Genomic DNA, 16,449 nt, shown 5'->3' with positions numbered 1-16,449 from the left:
GAAAGAGAGAGGCAGGTTGAGAGAGAGGGAGGGAGAAGGAAAGAGAGAGAGGTAGAGAGGGCAAGAGCCTGCGAGAGGCAATTAATGACAGTCAGTCAGGTATGTGAGACCCAAGCTGCCAGCCTGAGCTTCTCTTCTCCCAAAACGGCCATTATGAAAAGGGGCTTTTGACAGACAAGAGCGCCCATCACTCTGGCAGCTGTGCCCCGGCCCCCTCTCCGACCTCGCCTCGCTGGGATGCGGCGTCCTTCTCAGGAGCCCTGCCATCCCTGGCAGCAGGAAGAGGACGTGGTGGACATTTCCTGATTCTACTCACCCGACGTGGCTAAAGCCCCAGGAACCTGTTTCCTCCCTTTCCTCACCTGCTTGGAGCATCCAAGGGCACAGGAATAGGGGACCCGAGGTCACGCTGTCATTCGAATCCAAGGGAGAGTGTGAGGAGCCGGGCGGCAGAGCAGCACCCCAGGGTGAGGGGCAGAGAACAGCCACCCTAGAGGAGGACCTGCCACTCCCCGCTTCACCACTTGCCCCCTCACCGCTCCCCCATTCACGGCTCCCCGCCTCACCGCTCCCCACCTCACCGCTCCCTCCCTCACCGCTCCCCACCTCACCGCTCCCCCCACACCGCTTCCCTCCCTCACCGCTCCCCCCTCGTCACCGCCACTGCTCCCCACTTCACCGCTCCCCCCAGGGAGCTGGCCCTATACCCAGCCGCTTCCTTAAAGAGTTAGCACAAACAAAGCAATTAAGTGTCTGAAATTCTTCAAAAGGAAGAACTTGTACTAAGATGATTTCTTCCTTTTTTTACATACAGGGTCTCACTCTTTCACTTAGGCTGGAGTGCAGTGGCACAGTCACAGCTCACTGCAGCCTCCAACTCCTAGGCTCAAGCGATCCTCCCACCTCAGCCACCCAAGTAGCTGGGACCACAGGTGCACACCACCACACCTGGCTAATTTTTTAATTTTTTGTAGCAACAGGGTCTCACTATGTTGTCAAGGCTGGTCTCCAACTCCTGGGCTCAGGTGATCTTCCAGCCTCAGCCTCCCGAAGTGCTGGGATTACAGACGTGAGCTACTGCCCCAGGCCTAAAATGATTCCTTAAACACACTTCTTAGTTCTATTTCCTGGCCCTTCAGGTGAGGTGGAAAAGGGTGGCCCAGCCTATCATTTTATTCATCACCCAAATCTTTCATCCAGGAGAAGAAGAACAGAGAGGTTAGAAGGCTGTGTTTAGGTGGGTTACATGCAGACCTGTTTCTAAAGTGCAGAGAGGGAGCTGGCGGCCTCAGCCCCAAGCTCAGCATCCATGAGGGATTCTACTTTCTGGGTAACTGCGCAGATCAAGGCCTGATTCTTCACCTCCATGAGCTCTCACTGTCCGCATTTGAATACTCTCTGCAACCCTTATTCATTTTGTTACCTACTTTGATTTTTAGAATGTCTGTCACTCAAAGTCCTCTGAACTAAAAAATTCCAAATTGAAACTACGAGGTGCAGATCCATGATATTAAAGCCCTTCAAGCAGCAGAAGAGGGAATGGTTTTCTGACGAAGCAGGTCATGGTAGAGGGGGAGTGAGAGAATCTCACCACCCCATGGCTCTAACTTTGTGAATTTCTTTTCTTTTTTCTTTTCTTTTCTTTTTTTTTTTTTTGAGACGGAGTCTTGCTCTGTTGCTCAGGCTGGAGTGCAGTGGCGCAATTTCGGCTCACTGCAAGCTCCGCCTCCCAGGTTCAGGCCATTCTCCTGCCTCAGCCTCCTGAGTAGCTGGGACTACAGGCACCTGCCACCACGCCCGGCTAATTTTTTGTATTTTTAATAGAGATGGGGTTTCACCGTGTTAGCCAGGATGGTCTCGATCTCCTGACTTCGTGATCCACCCGCCTCGGCCTCCAAAAGTGCTGGGATTACAGGCGTGAGCCACCGCGCCCGGCCAACTTTGTGAATTTCGTTTCCCCATTTAACTGAGGAGGAAGCTGAGCACAGACAGCGGAGATGGTGAGACTGAGGTCATGTAACAGGGTCCACATCCGAGCCATGAAGCATCCAAGGGCACAGGAATAGCGGACCTGAGGCCATGAACCAAGCAGTCCGGCCCCAGAACCACAACCTGAGCCCTACCCACTACCGCTTCTCCAGGCCTCCATGCAACTCAGTAATAACCCTTTGGTATGAAGTGTGGGCAATCCCTATTGTCTAAACTAGCCACGGCCTGAACTAAGTGCCTTGTGCCTCCTCAGAGTGTGGTTCCCAGGCCAGCAGCATCAGCATCACCTAGGAGTCATTAGAACTATAAACTTCCACCAGGCACAGTGGCTCATGCCTGTAATCCCAACACTTTGGGAGGCCAAGGTGGGTGATTACTTGAGACTAGGAGTTTGAGACCACCCTGGGCAACATAGTGAAACCCAGTGTCTACAATAAATACAAAAAATTAACCAGGCATGGTGTTGTGTGCCTGTAGTCCCAAGCTACCCGGGAGGCTGAGGTGGGTAGATTGCTTAAGCCTGGGAGTTCAAGGCTGGAGTGAGCTATGATTGACACCACTGCATTCCAGTGTGGGTGACTCTGTCTCTAAAAAAAATGAAGATGAGGGCAGGCATGGTGGCTCATGCCTGTAATCCCAGCACTTTGGGAGGCCGAGGTGGACGGATCACCTGTGGTCAGGAGTTCGAGAGCAGCCTGGCTAACATGGTAAAACCCCATCTCTACTAAAATACAAAAATTAGCTGGGCGTGGTGGTGGGTGCCTATAATCCCAGCTACTCTGGAGGCTGAGGCATGAGAATCACTTGAACCTAGGTGGCAGAGGTTGCAGTGAGACGAGATCACACCACTGCACTCCAGCCTGGACAAGAGGGAAACTCCATCTCAAAAAGAAAGAAAGAAAGAAAGAAAAATGAAGAAGGAGAAGAAGAAGGAGTAGAAAAGAAAGAAAAGAAATATGAATTCTCAAATCCCACCCCAGTCCTGCCAAATCAGAAACTTGGGGACTGGGCCCCGGGCCTCTGTTTTAACAAGCCCTCCTGGAGACTCTGCTGTGCACTGAGGTTGGGGAAGCACTGGTTTGGTTTCCAACCCAGCTGTACTTTCTGAGCCTCTGGGGAGCTTTGCAAACACAGCAGACCGTAGCTCCAGGGACTGCAGGATTGCATTGTTGTTGTTTCACTCCCAAGGTAATTGGAATATGCAGCAAGGTTTGAGAAGCACAAGTGTCATACAAAGAACAGGGCTTTGAAGTTTGAGAGCTGGGTTCAAATTCCTGTTCTGACATGACTCACATATGCCTTAAGCTTTCTAAGTCCTACTTGGTCCATCTGTTGAAAGGTGGAAGTGAGCCCTGAATGAGAAGCTGGCATCATTTCTGGAGCATGGCAGGTGCCCAGTGAACATTAGCTCTCACCTTCTAAGCTCCCAGCACAAGCATGGCCCCCCAGCTGATGCCAGAACACATGTTGGGAGTGTCGGAAGGAGGACCCAGGTGCTGGGGAGCATGTCATGGGATGGGACCTTAGAAGCCCTGTCCAGGGCTGAAAGCTGACCATATGGACACACAAGTGTGCACCCTGTGCCATGGGGTTTGGAGCTGGCAGGAGGTGCAGCTGAGCGTTGCATGTGGCGTGTGGGAATTGCGAGGGCTCTGGGCTTGTATGAGTCAGCTTGGGGCTGCCAGAACAAAACAGTGCAGGCTGGGGGGCTTGCACAACGCACAGCCCCAGATGCCGGAAGTCCAGGATCAAGGTGTCTGCAGGGTTGGTTGCTCCTGAAGCCTCTCCATGGCATGGGACGGCTGTCTTCTCCCTGCGTCCGCATGTGGCCGCCCCTTTGTGTGCGTCCGTGTCATCATCTCTTATGAGCACAGCAGTCAGACTGGATCAGGGCCATCCTCATGACCTGCCCACCTCCCTAAGACCCCACCTCCTAATATCATTGCCTTGGGGGTTAGGATTTCAATCTATGAATTTTGGGGTGGAGGCGCACAGACATTGACATCTCCAGAATTGGCCTCTGGTTGGCCCCTTGTGTGATGAAATGGGTGCCTCAGTGAAGCTCATGAGCAGGGCTGGTCCTGGTTGGTGTGCAGTTACCTGCGGGCCAAATTCTACATCTTCAGCTCTACAATCGTGGGTTTCTCTCAAACATATGAAGTGCAGACAGCCTCAAAATCCCCGGTGCAGGGGGCTGGGGGAGTGGGAGGGAAACGGTGGCTACCCATGCCACCCCTTAGCTCGGCCCTCTGCCCCGGAGCCAGAAGCTTCCGGAGAGTTCTCTGTCCCCTCGCTGTCCCATCAGCCCCGGCTTCTCAGGTCCGTCCCAGACATCCTCACCTGAACCAGTGGCCACATACCCTGTCCTCCCCTGCTCCAGCCCCGTGTTCCTCACGTGGGGAGGATGCTCCTCACCTGCTGGCATCGGACCAACTTCCTTGTTGCCAAAAATCCAGGTACCTCTTCCCAGAGCTCACTGTGCTCTGGCTCTGGCCGTGGGGCAGCCTCGTTTGTCCCGCACCTTCCTTCCTTTCCTTCCAGCTGCCTCTGCCCAGCCAGCAGTGTCTTGCTCGGTCCTTTCCAGCCTGTGTGTGGATCTGTGTTTCCAGGCCCCTGTCCTCCCTCTCTCTGCCGTCCCCCTCTCTGGTGGTCTCTGACGTCACTTCTAGGCTGTAAAAATGCAGGGCTAACACCTCCACCCTTATTTCCCGGGTCCCCGTGCCATCCCACATTCCCTGAAGACTTGGCAGATATGGAAATCCCATTGGCTCCCCTACTCCAGTCCCTTTCCTTCTGGACGGCCCCACAGACCTGCCGGGAAAGCTGGGAAGGCTCATGGGAGCCAGGCTGCAGCTCTGGGCTGGCCTGGATCAGAAGGCAAATTAAAAAAAATTTTTTTTTTGAGACAGGGTCTTGCTCCAGGCTGGAGTACAGTGGTGCAATTACGGCTCACTGCAGCCTCAAACTTCTGGGCTGAAGCCATCCTAAGTAGCCCAACCACAGGGGTGCATCACCATGCCCAGCTTATGATGATTATTATTTTGTAGAGATGGGGGTCTCACTATGTTGCCCAGGCTGGTCTCAGACTCCTGGACTCAAGCGATCCTCCTGCCTTGGCCTCCTCAAGTGCTGGGATTGCAGGCGGAGCCACTGCATGGCCAGGAGGCACTTTTCGTGCTTCCTCTCTATCTTGACAGTGATTTTCCAGGGTGAACAGAAGGGTCCCCATTTCACAGAGCAGGCTCAGTGACATCCCATGGTGACACAGGTGGTGGGTGGCAGGATGCAGCGGTGGAGCCCATCTCTCCCACCCCGAGTCTCCTGACTCCTCCCCTCCAGCCCTCATGAGCCGGCGGGCGGAGGCGACTCCAGCTTTCCCTGTTAGCAACGGGAGTCACTGCCCCTCCCCTGGCTACGACCAAAGGCCCATTTCACTTCCCATCACCTCCTGTCCCCGTGTCCCCACTGGACCAGGAAGGGGACAGTCGCAGCCTGGGTGCTTAACTTGGCACTGTGTGGGTAAATTAGGCAAATGACTTAGCTGATCAGAGCCTCAGTTTCCCCAGGGGTAAAATGGGGGTAACGTCTTTGTGTAGAGATGAGAGGTTATTTGGAGGGTGGGACACCCATTCCAGGGCCTGAGAAGTCACACCCAGTGCCACCTCCTCTGTTCACCCCTCTTCCTTTCCCTCAAGTGTTTCTTTTCACTCCTGGACTTCACTCCTGTGTGGCACCCGACAGTGGTGGCTATGCGTTTACATGCTCTGTCCCAGGATGGGCTCCTTCCCATCCTACCCACCCTCCTGCTGCAGACCTGGCAGGCCCAGATGAGGCATTAGGCAGCACCCGCCCTGCACGTCCTGAGCTGGAGTCCAGGCCAAGCAGTCTCCAAATGACAGTTTCGTGGCTGAGGCCATGCCCGCAGCAGCGCAGAAATGCCTCCGTCTTTCCACCTCAAGAGGCCCTTTGTGAAGGTCCTTGCATTCGGTACTCTGGCTCCTTGCTTGCTGAGCAGTCTTCTGCCCACTTCCTTCCCATGCGGCTTCAACAGGGAGAGAAGCTGACCAGCAAAATCCCACGCCCCTTGGCCCACGTGTCACAGATCAATGGGTGGGCACTGTGAGGACAGCGTGGCTTCCCTAGAGCCTGAGTGGCTCAGCCTCACCCATCTGCCAGGGTACCCTCCAGCTGTGATTTCTCAATATAAATGCAAATCAGGTGACCGACTGTGAGTCTCTTGGCTCCAGCAGCGCCTGTCCTCAAGGGCGGTCTGTTCCCGTTTTTGCTCTTGGAATCAGGATTAGAGCTCTGGGCAGCTGCCTGGGCCCTGGAGAACACCCCTTTGACCCTGCAGCAGGGAGATGACAAAGTCACGGAGACTCCGGGACAGTGGGGACCATGCATCTCACCGACACGGAGATGCTTAGAATTTAGGGGGTCCAGCAACTTAGATGGGAAAAATGACATTGTTATTTTCACAACCTCCAACTGAAATGGAACACTCTACAACGAATGTCGACAACAAAATAGGAACTTTGTCACTAATTAAAAAATCACAGATATTTTCATCACATTAATTATTGTAGCTTTTTCAAAACATTGTTTATGCTCATCACTACTTTAAATTATGGCAGCAATTAGACAGGAAGACTTGTTATTTAATGCATTAAGCAGCACATATTAGGAAAATATTTTGATAACTGTGTCTCGGTATAATTAGACTTCTTTGTAATCCCATGTAATCAATGTGTTTTATTCATTTGAACACCTTCTGAGAGGAGGCCCTGAGCTGATGGCTCACGCCAAAGGAGTCCATGGCATCAACAGGGTGAAGGGGCTCAACAGGGTCTGCGACTGCCTCTCTTAGGATGAAGGAATCCTGAGACCACGCTGCCACCCCTGTCCATCTGCTGCTGCCAGAATTCTTCCAGTGATGGCAAGTGTGGTGGGCATTGGGCTGCTCAATGAGTAGTCATCCCTTCCCTGTCCTCCTTGCCAGCAAAACCCACTTCCATGACATGGGAGGAGGTGGGAGGTGACTGCTTCCCGGCTTCCCGAGGACCCGGCTCTGGGCAGTGGGACCCGGGAAGACTAAGAGGTGGGGAGTCTAAGGGGTGGGGAGACTAAGGGGTGGGGTGGTCACTGGCAAAGGTGCATCTTCCCTAAGTCAAAAAACAAAGATGCACAGGAGGCAGCACGCTCCAGGTCTGCTCAGTGATAAATGTTACACGTTTGTCCACTTCAAGTCTCATGTTGAACTCTGACCCTCAATGTTGGAGGTGAGGCGTGGTGGAAGTGTTTGGACTGTGGGGGTGGGTTCCCCCTGAATGGCTTGGTGCCATTATCACAGGAGTGAGTGAGAACTGATTGTTGAAAAGAGCCTGGCTCCTCCCGCCCCTCTCGCCATGCCATGCCTGCTCCCCTCTGCCTTCCACCAGTGGAAGCTTCCTGAGGCCTCCCCAGAAGCAGACGCTGGAGCCATGCTCCTCGTACGATCTGCAGAACCATGAGCCAAATAACCTACCGTTTCCAATATTCCTTTACAGCAACGTGAACAGACGGAGACCCGAGCACCCACTGTACTAAATGAACCACGGTGGGAGGGGATGGAGGGGAGGGGCGCTCAGACAGGGAGCAGTTTGTCCACAGCAATGTCAAGCCCCAGGATCAACGTGGAATCCCATCACCTTTGGATTTCTTGTTATACAAGACAACATCTCTTTTAATCTAGCCTCCATTTAGGTGGGCTTTTTATGGAAGCTCTCCAATAGACAATTCTGCCAACTTGAGAGCAAGGACAGTCTCGGGGAAACTCCGCAGCGAGTGTGAATCAGTGGCTTCGGTGCCCCGCAAGGGTTCTTTCCACGCCCTTCAGGAGGCTGGCACCTTGTTGAGACTGGATCTTTATTCCTGAAGAGGAAATCATGGCTACTGCTCTACAGTGCTCCTTATAATTGCATCCAGAGTCTGGTTCAAATCTGACTCACCCGTGGGTGTCACCTGGGCTGAGGACCAAAAGGTCTTCTCTGTAGCCCCCTGTCCAGACCACCCCAGCCTGGGGCCCCAGGAGCTCAGGCAGAAACTGCTAAGCGAACACTCCTCTTTGACCTCTTCGGAACCCTAGGGGAGACGATAGCTTTTGGAAACAGGATGTATGTTATTTGCAGGCACACACAATGCATAAAATCAAATACAGCAATTGTATTAGGAGATTGCTGAGAAATAGGCAAGAACTGCTGAGAAGAGAGTTTTCTCTTCTCTTCTGTAGGTAAGTCCATGAACAGAAGAGTGTGTCAGAGGCGTTTGATTTTTCTGGTTGAATATTCTTGACAATGTGAAGTTATACCGCAGAATCCAATCGCTGAGTTGGGTTGGATATTTCATTCTGGAAAGCGTTGCAAGTCTGACCCTCTCTGCTCCAGTCAGGAACTCCTGTCATTCCCCACCCCCACGGCCTTCCCCAGCATTCACAATGCTCACGCACGGGCCCGCCTGCCAGTCTGTCCTCTTCCTCCCAGGCTGTCCCCATCAGGGGATCTTGCTGCTATGTCCTGGTGATGGGACTTCTCAGACGCTGCGCCCCTGCCGGCAACGCTCTCCCCCGCCAAGTCCGAATCCCACAGAACCTTTGAGACACGGCTCCAACAAGGGTGCAGCACCCGCCAGGCCGAGAGCCTGCATTTGGCTTGTCCTATTTGTCACCATTTAACGTGTTTCCTCCTCACCCTGGGTCTTCCTTGGGACTCTCAGCGCAACACAGGTTTTCAACAAATAGTTACCGAATAAATAAACCTCTCCCTGTTGCCAGAGCAGGCACCACACACGGGATCCCTAAGGGGCTCCAGTGGGTGCTACAAAACGATGCTGAGAGTTCCTTTAGTTTTCTCAGATGGCAGCAAATTTTTGGTGTCCCAAATAATAGGGAAAGAAAATGGATTACATGTGGTCTCTAGAAGGTTTCAGACACTCATTTGGGCCAGTCCTGCCAGTGGCCAACCTCCTACTTCACCCCAATGTCAATCAAAATTGCTAAATAATTTGGGCCAGGTGCAGTGGCTCATGCCTGTAATCCCAGTACTTTGGGAGGCCGAGGCGGGTGGATCACTTCAGGTCAGGAGTTTGAGACCAGCCTGGGCAACATGGTGAGACCTCGTCTCTACTAAAAATACAAAAAAGTAGCCGGGTGTGGTGGTGGGGGCCTGTAATCCCAGCTACTCGGGAGGCTGAGGCAGGAGAATCACTTGAACCCAGGAGACAGAGGTTGCAGTGAGCCAAGATCACACCACTGTGCTCCAGCCTGGGCGACAAAGTGAGATTCTGTCTTGAAAAAAAAATTGTTAAATAATTGGTCAAGGTTATGTTTCCTTGAACCCTTGTGGGGCTGTTCAAATGTAGGTACTTTTGCTTCTGTTGTTGAGATGGGAATCTTGCTTCATTGCCCAGGCTGGTCTTAAACTCCTGGGCTCAAGCGATCCTCCTGCCTCAGCCTCCTGAATAGCTGGGATTACAGGCACGCACTACTGTGGCCTGGCTCAAATGCAGGAATTTAAAAGGTACTGAAGGTCAGGTGCAGTGGCTCACGCCTGTAATCCCAGCACTTTGGGAGGCCGAAGCTGGCAGATCACTTGAGGTTAGGAGTTCAAGACCAGCCTGGCCAGTATGGTGAAACCTCATCTCTACTAAAAATTCAAAACATTAGCCAGGTATGGTGGTGAGTGCCTGTAATCCCAGCTACCTTGGCGGCTGAAGTGGGAGAATCGCTGGAATCACTGAGGCGGAGGTTGCAGTGAGTCCAGATTGTGCCACCACACTCCAGCCTAGGTGACAGAGCAAGACTCCGTCTCAAAAAAAAAAATAAATAAATAGTATCTGAAGAACCTCAGAGATGCCTGGATGGAACTGAAGAGCCCCAGGTAACTGGTAAACAAGTCTATAAATCTTAACTACTTGAAAAACTGTAAAAATATTTGCCCCCTGGTTTGGAGCACAGGGTCTGGGTGCGAGTGCCAAGGGCTGGCTCCAGGCAGGTACACAGGAAGGACGTGACCTTCAGCAGGCTAGCAACTTCCTTCACCAGCTTCCCCTGTGGCTGTAAAATGCAAATGTATTTAAGGGCTTGGCTGGGTGCCTGGCACATCATAAACACTCCACAAATGATGATTATTATTACAAGTAAGAATAACCAACCAAAGAAGGGCACAGCAATAAAAGCACATCTGCAAAAGGTGATAAGAAACGGCCACTGAGGAGGAGCTGCAGAAGGCTGACCCCAATCCCAGTCCCCACACCCACCCCACCCAGCCCTCACACACCAGGACAGACTCTGGCCAGCAAAGAGCGGTATCTAGAAAGTATCTTCTCTTTATTTAAGTTAAACAATTTTCAAGGATGGTTTCCATCTATAAAATGGACAAAGTACAAGCTCTGTACAGCAGTTCTTTTTAAAAATCAACTGGAAAAAAAAATTACCAAACTATATTTTGAATTTGCAAAACATACTCACAGATACCATCATCTGAGCTTTTATGAAGACGTAAGAAAGGACCACCACAGAGAAGACAACTAACTTCGGCACGCTTTGCTCGAAGGGCTCTTAGGAAAGAATTCTGAGTTTTAAAAACAGGAGTGGGAGGGTGAGAGAGTCCTGACGCAACCACAGTAAGTCACTTTGGCACACTGTGTCATGTAAACATAGCTCACCGCAAAGCACCCCTCCCCGGCCCACCCCTGCTCTTGACGCCCGGACCATCCAAAGCCGCCTCCCAGCTCAGGGACAGGACGCTGCCCCCAGGGCACGGGCCGCACAAGGGTCTGGGTAGACACATCCGATGATAGGAAGGCTGAGAGGGCCTAGGGGCGCGGGCGGGGTAAAGGTGTGGGGGCAAAGGATTCATCAAGAAACGTGATTTTAAAACAAGCCAGATTCGTCCATTTTTTTTCCCTCCTTACAGTAGTAGCAGCTCGCAGGTGACAGGGTCTGACCAAAGAACCTGGGTGCTGGGGGCTAAGCACACCCTGCTCTGGCCTGCATTCCACAGCTTCGCACAGGTACCTAAGGGGGTTTTCCTCAGGCTCCCCCAAGTGCCCACCGTGAAAGACAGAAGCGTGCGGAGTTACTCCAGCGTGGGGGCATGCTGCCCACTCAGAACACATCTGGTTGCATGGCAGGGGAGGCGGGAAGAGAAGACCTATAGGGCAGCCCTCCAGCCAGGCTTCCACCTCAGGGCCGCTGTCCTACAATGCACACCCGTGGGGCTCCTGCCGGGGAGGAAGACACACAGTGGCCCCTTTCATACAAGACACAGGGAGGAGCATGGCACCGGCACAACCTCCCAGGGTGGCTCCTAACTCCAAGGCCACCGCTGTCCCTCCGAGGGGCCTGCAGGTGTGCCTAACTGACGCTTTTCTCAGACTGCCAGGCCGTGCCAGCCTCTCTGAGACTGAGCATCTGTGTGTGCGGTGCTGGAGAAGGCGGCCAGGAGTGGAGGAGGAAGCAGGGAACCAACCACAGAGTGGCAGGGGTGACGAGGAACATTCCTGAGCACCCAGGCAGAAGCCAGGCACCTCTCCCCGTTATGACTTTCAGTTCATAACTGTCTGTGGCTTAACAGGACCCCAAGGCTCCTGTCTCCCGCCCTGAATCCTCAGTGTAAATGAGCAGGTATTGTTTGGTTCTGACCCTTCCTAATTCTTTCCCCAAAGCCCCCTGAAGCAGTCACCTTGGCCAGGTGGGGTGTGGGAGGGAGCTGCGGGCGGGGCAGGACTCGCTGCCTGGCTGGAGCTCCCCAGGCCAGCAGGTGTGCAGGACTGTGAGCCAGGCCTGTGCCCTGGCTGACGGGCTCATCCCTGACACTGCTGGCCATTAATTCTGAAGGCTCAGCGTGCAGGGCTCAGATCAAAATGAAGCCAATGCTAGCGTGTGACAGCTGCCTGGCATCATTGGTCTGCCCTGTCGCCAGGGGGCAGCGGTATCGCTGGCTCACACTGAGAGCTATGGGGTATGTCTTATATTCCTTAGAGAAAAGAAATGTAATGTAAAAAGACCCAAAGTGATATCTGTCAAAATAAGTAACTGCTCCAGGTTCACAGAGACGCACAGCACGCAAAGCGGATTCTGACGCACAGCAGTGACTCTCAGGCTGACTGACGCCCAACAGGGATGCCAGGGCCGAGGCCGGTGGTCTGGAGGAAGCCCCCCAGCTGGCCACAGCGGTAGCACCAACTGGCTGATCGGGCTCCAGGGGACAAAGGCCACCTCCTCCCTCTGTGAGAAACTGGCCCCACCGGGCTCTGGCCCCTTCTCCCGGAAGCTGCGAACGGCTTTGTGGGGAATTTACAAGATGACGATGATCTACAGAAACCATAGGGAACTGACCGTACATTCTTTCTCTATATAGCTTTATATTTAGTGTCCCACCATAGAAAACTTCATCCTCAATATAGCAAGTACATCAGGTGGAGGGGAGTCTGGCCCAGGAAGACACTTGCGAATGGAGGAGCGGAGAGAGGGACTATCGACGTAAACCTGCCACGTGACACGACTCGGCTTTGTGGAAACCATACGTGATTTCGAAGGGATTGAAAATGGAGATTTCAAGAGTTCTCCTCGCTCCCCTGGGGCATGTGTGCCCCCTCCTCCCGCCCTGTCCTCAGCTCGCACGCATCTGTTCAGTTGCTTCTACCACTCCCGGGTCGGTTGTCGCTGGGTGTCACTCAGTTGCGGAGCCGGCAGAAGTGAAAGCTGGAAGGAAGAGGGGCGCTCCGGCCTGGGGAAGGGGGCCCGGCTGGGCTGCACCGAGAGGAGGGGGAGGGCAGTTCTCGCTTCTTGCCGCTGCTGTGTCTGCACAGTCGCCCGTGCCTTGCCGAAGTTTGACTTTCAGACCATGATGGAATACTGAGGTATATTAGTTTCGCGGAAAGTTTAAGAAACATAATCAATAATGTGATCACCAGACTCCACCCAATGGTGCAGGAGACAGGACGGCAGGGCCTCCCGGACCCTCCTACTGCTGCAGGTTGAGCGTGAACTTCCACTGCTGCGAAAGGGCCGGGCCACACACCTCCACGCTCAGGCCCCCGCTCTTGGCCGTGCGACTGTCCAGGCACAGGTTGCTGCCCACATGCCTCAGCTTGGAGTTGCCCTCGATCTGTTCCCATTTCTGCAAGACACAGGAGAGTGCCTTAGAGTGTGGGCACAAGCAAAGGAGTACAAACAGATTCGTGTGAATTCAGGACCTTGTGGCTGCATTAGAAACTCACAGATAGACACGTTTTTCCCAGCCTCTCATCTGAACGGCCGGGGAGCTTGCAGCAGCCCCACAGGAAACCAGCCACAGGTGCTGCTGGGACCCAGGAAGGAAACATATTCTCTGCCTTGGATCAAAACTCAGAACATCTCCTGCCCCAAACTTTCTGTGGGTGTCCCCTCCTCTGAGCCCCAGAGCTCTGGGCACCCACCCCTTCGTCATTAACACAGGATTTGATGTAGGGGAATTTGCATGCCTTCGTATGAAAGCTTGATCCAGTGATGGTTCACCCCAAGAAGAGATCCACACAACGTAGGGCCAGCTCCTCCCCTGGCTGTTGGAAAGCAGCCCTGCCTGGAGGCCTTGGTCTGGGCACCTCCATGCTCCCACTTAGGGTTTTCTGCTCGGGGGTGCCAGAGGAACAGTGTCAGGCCAAATGTCAGGAAGAGAGATGGTTGTGTGAACAGAACATAGCATTGAGAAGCCTATTTCTATATAGTCTGTTCTCTACTGGTGTGCAAGCTCCTTGGTGGATATGAGAAACTTGTCTCTGCTACCCTTGAGCCCCCTGGTGCTCTGTATGGCAGGGACCAATGTCTGCTGAGTTCTGAACATGCCGCTTGTAAAGTACAGGGTACGATGCCTCTTTACTAACACTCAAATCAAGCGAACAACCAAACTCAACCCACATACCTGTTACCCACCAACTAAGCCAGAATCAAAGTGCACAACCCAGCCTGAAGGAAATCTGAGGAGCCCTGTTTAGCAAGTAACATAAATACCCCTTTCAGCCTGAGTGCAGGCGGCTCACGCCACTAATCCCAGCACTTTGGGAGGCCGAGGCAGGAAGATCGCTTGAGGCCAGGAGTTCAAGACCAGCCTGGGCAACATAGCAAGAACCCATCTCTACAAACATTTTTTTAAAAAAATTAGCAGGGCATGGTGGTGCATGCCTGTTGTCCTAGCTCCTTGCAGGCTGAGGTGGGAGGATCGCTTGGGCACAGGAGTTGGAGGCTGCAGTGAGCTATGGTCATACCCACCCCTGCACTCCAGTCTTAAGCAACAGAGTGAGATCCTGTCTCTTAAAAAAAAAAAAAAAGAAAAAAAGAAAAATCCCCCTTTAAAAATCTCTAATGTTTGTTCTTAAAAAACAAAGAGTAACATTTTTTTCTTCTCCAAAGCTCTTGTTTCAAATAATGAAGTCTGTGGTTCTAATTAATTTTTTATACTGTGTGCACGAAAGCTCCTTCACCTAAGTATTTTTTGCAAATCCTTTTGACATTGCAGAATTAAATTTTCTCACTCCTGCCTCCCTTTCCCCTTTGACTCTGCAAATATGCACATCATATGAAAACATGGACGTGCCTGGAAACCAAATGTTCCAACTGGCAAAGCCAGTTCAGCGCCAAGATAAAATTTGCTAAGGAGCTTCCTCTCGAGGGGCCAGTGAGTGAGGCAGGGAGGAGTCGGTGCAGGCAGAGGAGCCCAGTGCTGGGGACCCGACCTGCGCGGATGTTGTCACTTGTACCCTGCCTTCCTTATTTCCGTCTACCTGCTCACCTGGAGTTCTTGCCAGCAGGGAAAGACAGTGCAATCAGAGGAGCCGGGGAGGCTTTTGCTAAGTGCCCGTCATTGCCTCTTTCATTTCCAGCTCCCTCGTTGCTGTCAATCACCCCTCATGCTGTTTTTCCCCATTGTCATGTAAAGTGTGTATGTATTGAGGCTGCCCTGTTACTCTGAGCAGCCAGGAATCTTCTCAACAAAGAATTCGGAATGAACGGAATCTGATTCTGGCCACTGGAGGGACTGCCTGTCACGTGTCAAAGCATCAGCTAAATCAAGAACCTTAGGAAAACAACAACAAAACCCCAGCTCCGTCTCGCACAGGTGGCCTTGTGGGCTCTGATGTGTCTGTCTGATGGGATTGTGGTTGGGGGTGGGGAGCGCAGATTTTCAAGGCAGTCAGACTCTACTGAAACAGCCCCCACGTCCTCTCTAATAGCCTGAGTCTTGGGGTTTAAAACCTAACAGATCCCCATTTATACATGCCATGCATCCAGAAAAACTTATTATTTATACGTCTTTTCATGCTTCACGAAGGTCCTAAGGCGTGTCAGTTACGGTTCCCCAAAACTGGGACTGAAGCAGAAACACCTGTCAATTCTTGAAATTAAGCAATATTGAAGTAATATTTGTTTTTTAAAAAGGTGTCAACTAAAGTCATCACTTTATCAATCCATTACATCCAAAGACATCTCTGCTCCGTTACATCCCAGGAGAATGTGTTTGAGACTCACCCAGTACTTGGCTCAGCAGATGCCAGCCTTGCCCTCGAGGAGCTTCCTCTCGAGGGGCCAATGAGTGAGGCAATTTCTAGGTGGTTTGGGTCCAAGCGGTGCTAGCCTTCTCTTGTTTAACAGGCACTCCCTTACACATTTTGGTATCAAGTCATCAACACAGATGGACATTTAAAGATGCGGATTGTGAGCAGAACCCTAGAGAGGGGCCACTGCCCCTCCAGTGGCCTCCCACTGCCAGGACAGGCTGGGACTCTGCAGAGCAGGGAAGGAGGAGCACCCAGAGCTGGCGCAGGGGTTTGGAGACAGACAGGTGAAAGAGGGCCCTCTGCAAGCGTCTCCCTGACAACTGGGGTCAGAACAGGGGACTCGGTCCTGGCCTTGGTCTTCCCAGATGACTCCAGGGTGGAGGCAATGACTTTCTGAGACTTTTCTGTTGTCAAATCAGGGTCAGACTAGAAGCTGGCTTAGGCTCTTGGCTCCAGTAGGTTCTGTGCCTCAGTTTCCCTACATCCCATCTATCTCTAAGGACCGACTGTAAGAACAGGGGCAGGCACTCCAAGTATGGGCATACTAGGAGGATCTTTTGTGCTTGCATTTCTATTCCTGACACTAACTGTTACCCCATGCCTTGAGAAAGGGTGTGCCCACAAGCTGCCACAAGGGAATATGTCAGAGAAAACCGGCTTACAAGGCAGGTAGAAAGTCTATTCTGAAATGTTTAAAGAAACTGTGTGTATATATGTGTGTGTGTATATATGTATATATATGTGGTGTGTATATACATGTATATATCTGTGGTGTCTATATATGTATATATGTGTTTATATATGTATATATGTGTGGCATGTATATATGTATATATCTGTGGTGTCTATGTATATATGTGGTGTTTATATATGTATAAATGTGGCATC

General features: G+C 52.2%; 1 protein-coding gene across 1 annotated transcript in view; it reads right to left on the bottom strand.

The window, feature by feature from the left end:
* Positions 1–10,332: 10,332 nt before the first annotated feature.
* Positions 10,333–16,449, bottom strand: part of GALNT2 (polypeptide N-acetylgalactosaminyltransferase 2) — a 215,067-nt gene continuing 208,950 nt past the window's right edge. Inside the window, exon 16 of the mRNA XM_031016643.3 lies at positions 10,333–13,148. Within this exon, the coding sequence (XP_030872503.3) occupies positions 12,993–13,148 (156 nt within the window). The 3' untranslated portion in view covers positions 10,333–12,992. The remainder of the gene's footprint in view (positions 13,149–16,449) is intronic.

The sequence above is a fragment of the Gorilla gorilla genome, chromosome 1 (genome assembly GCF_029281585.2).
Source record: "Gorilla gorilla gorilla isolate KB3781 chromosome 1, NHGRI_mGorGor1-v2.1_pri, whole genome shotgun sequence".
Taxonomy (NCBI): Eukaryota; Metazoa; Chordata; class Mammalia; order Primates; family Hominidae; genus Gorilla; species Gorilla gorilla.
The sequence above is the reverse complement of the archived record's forward strand: the minus strand, read 5'-3'. Positions and strand labels throughout refer to the sequence as shown.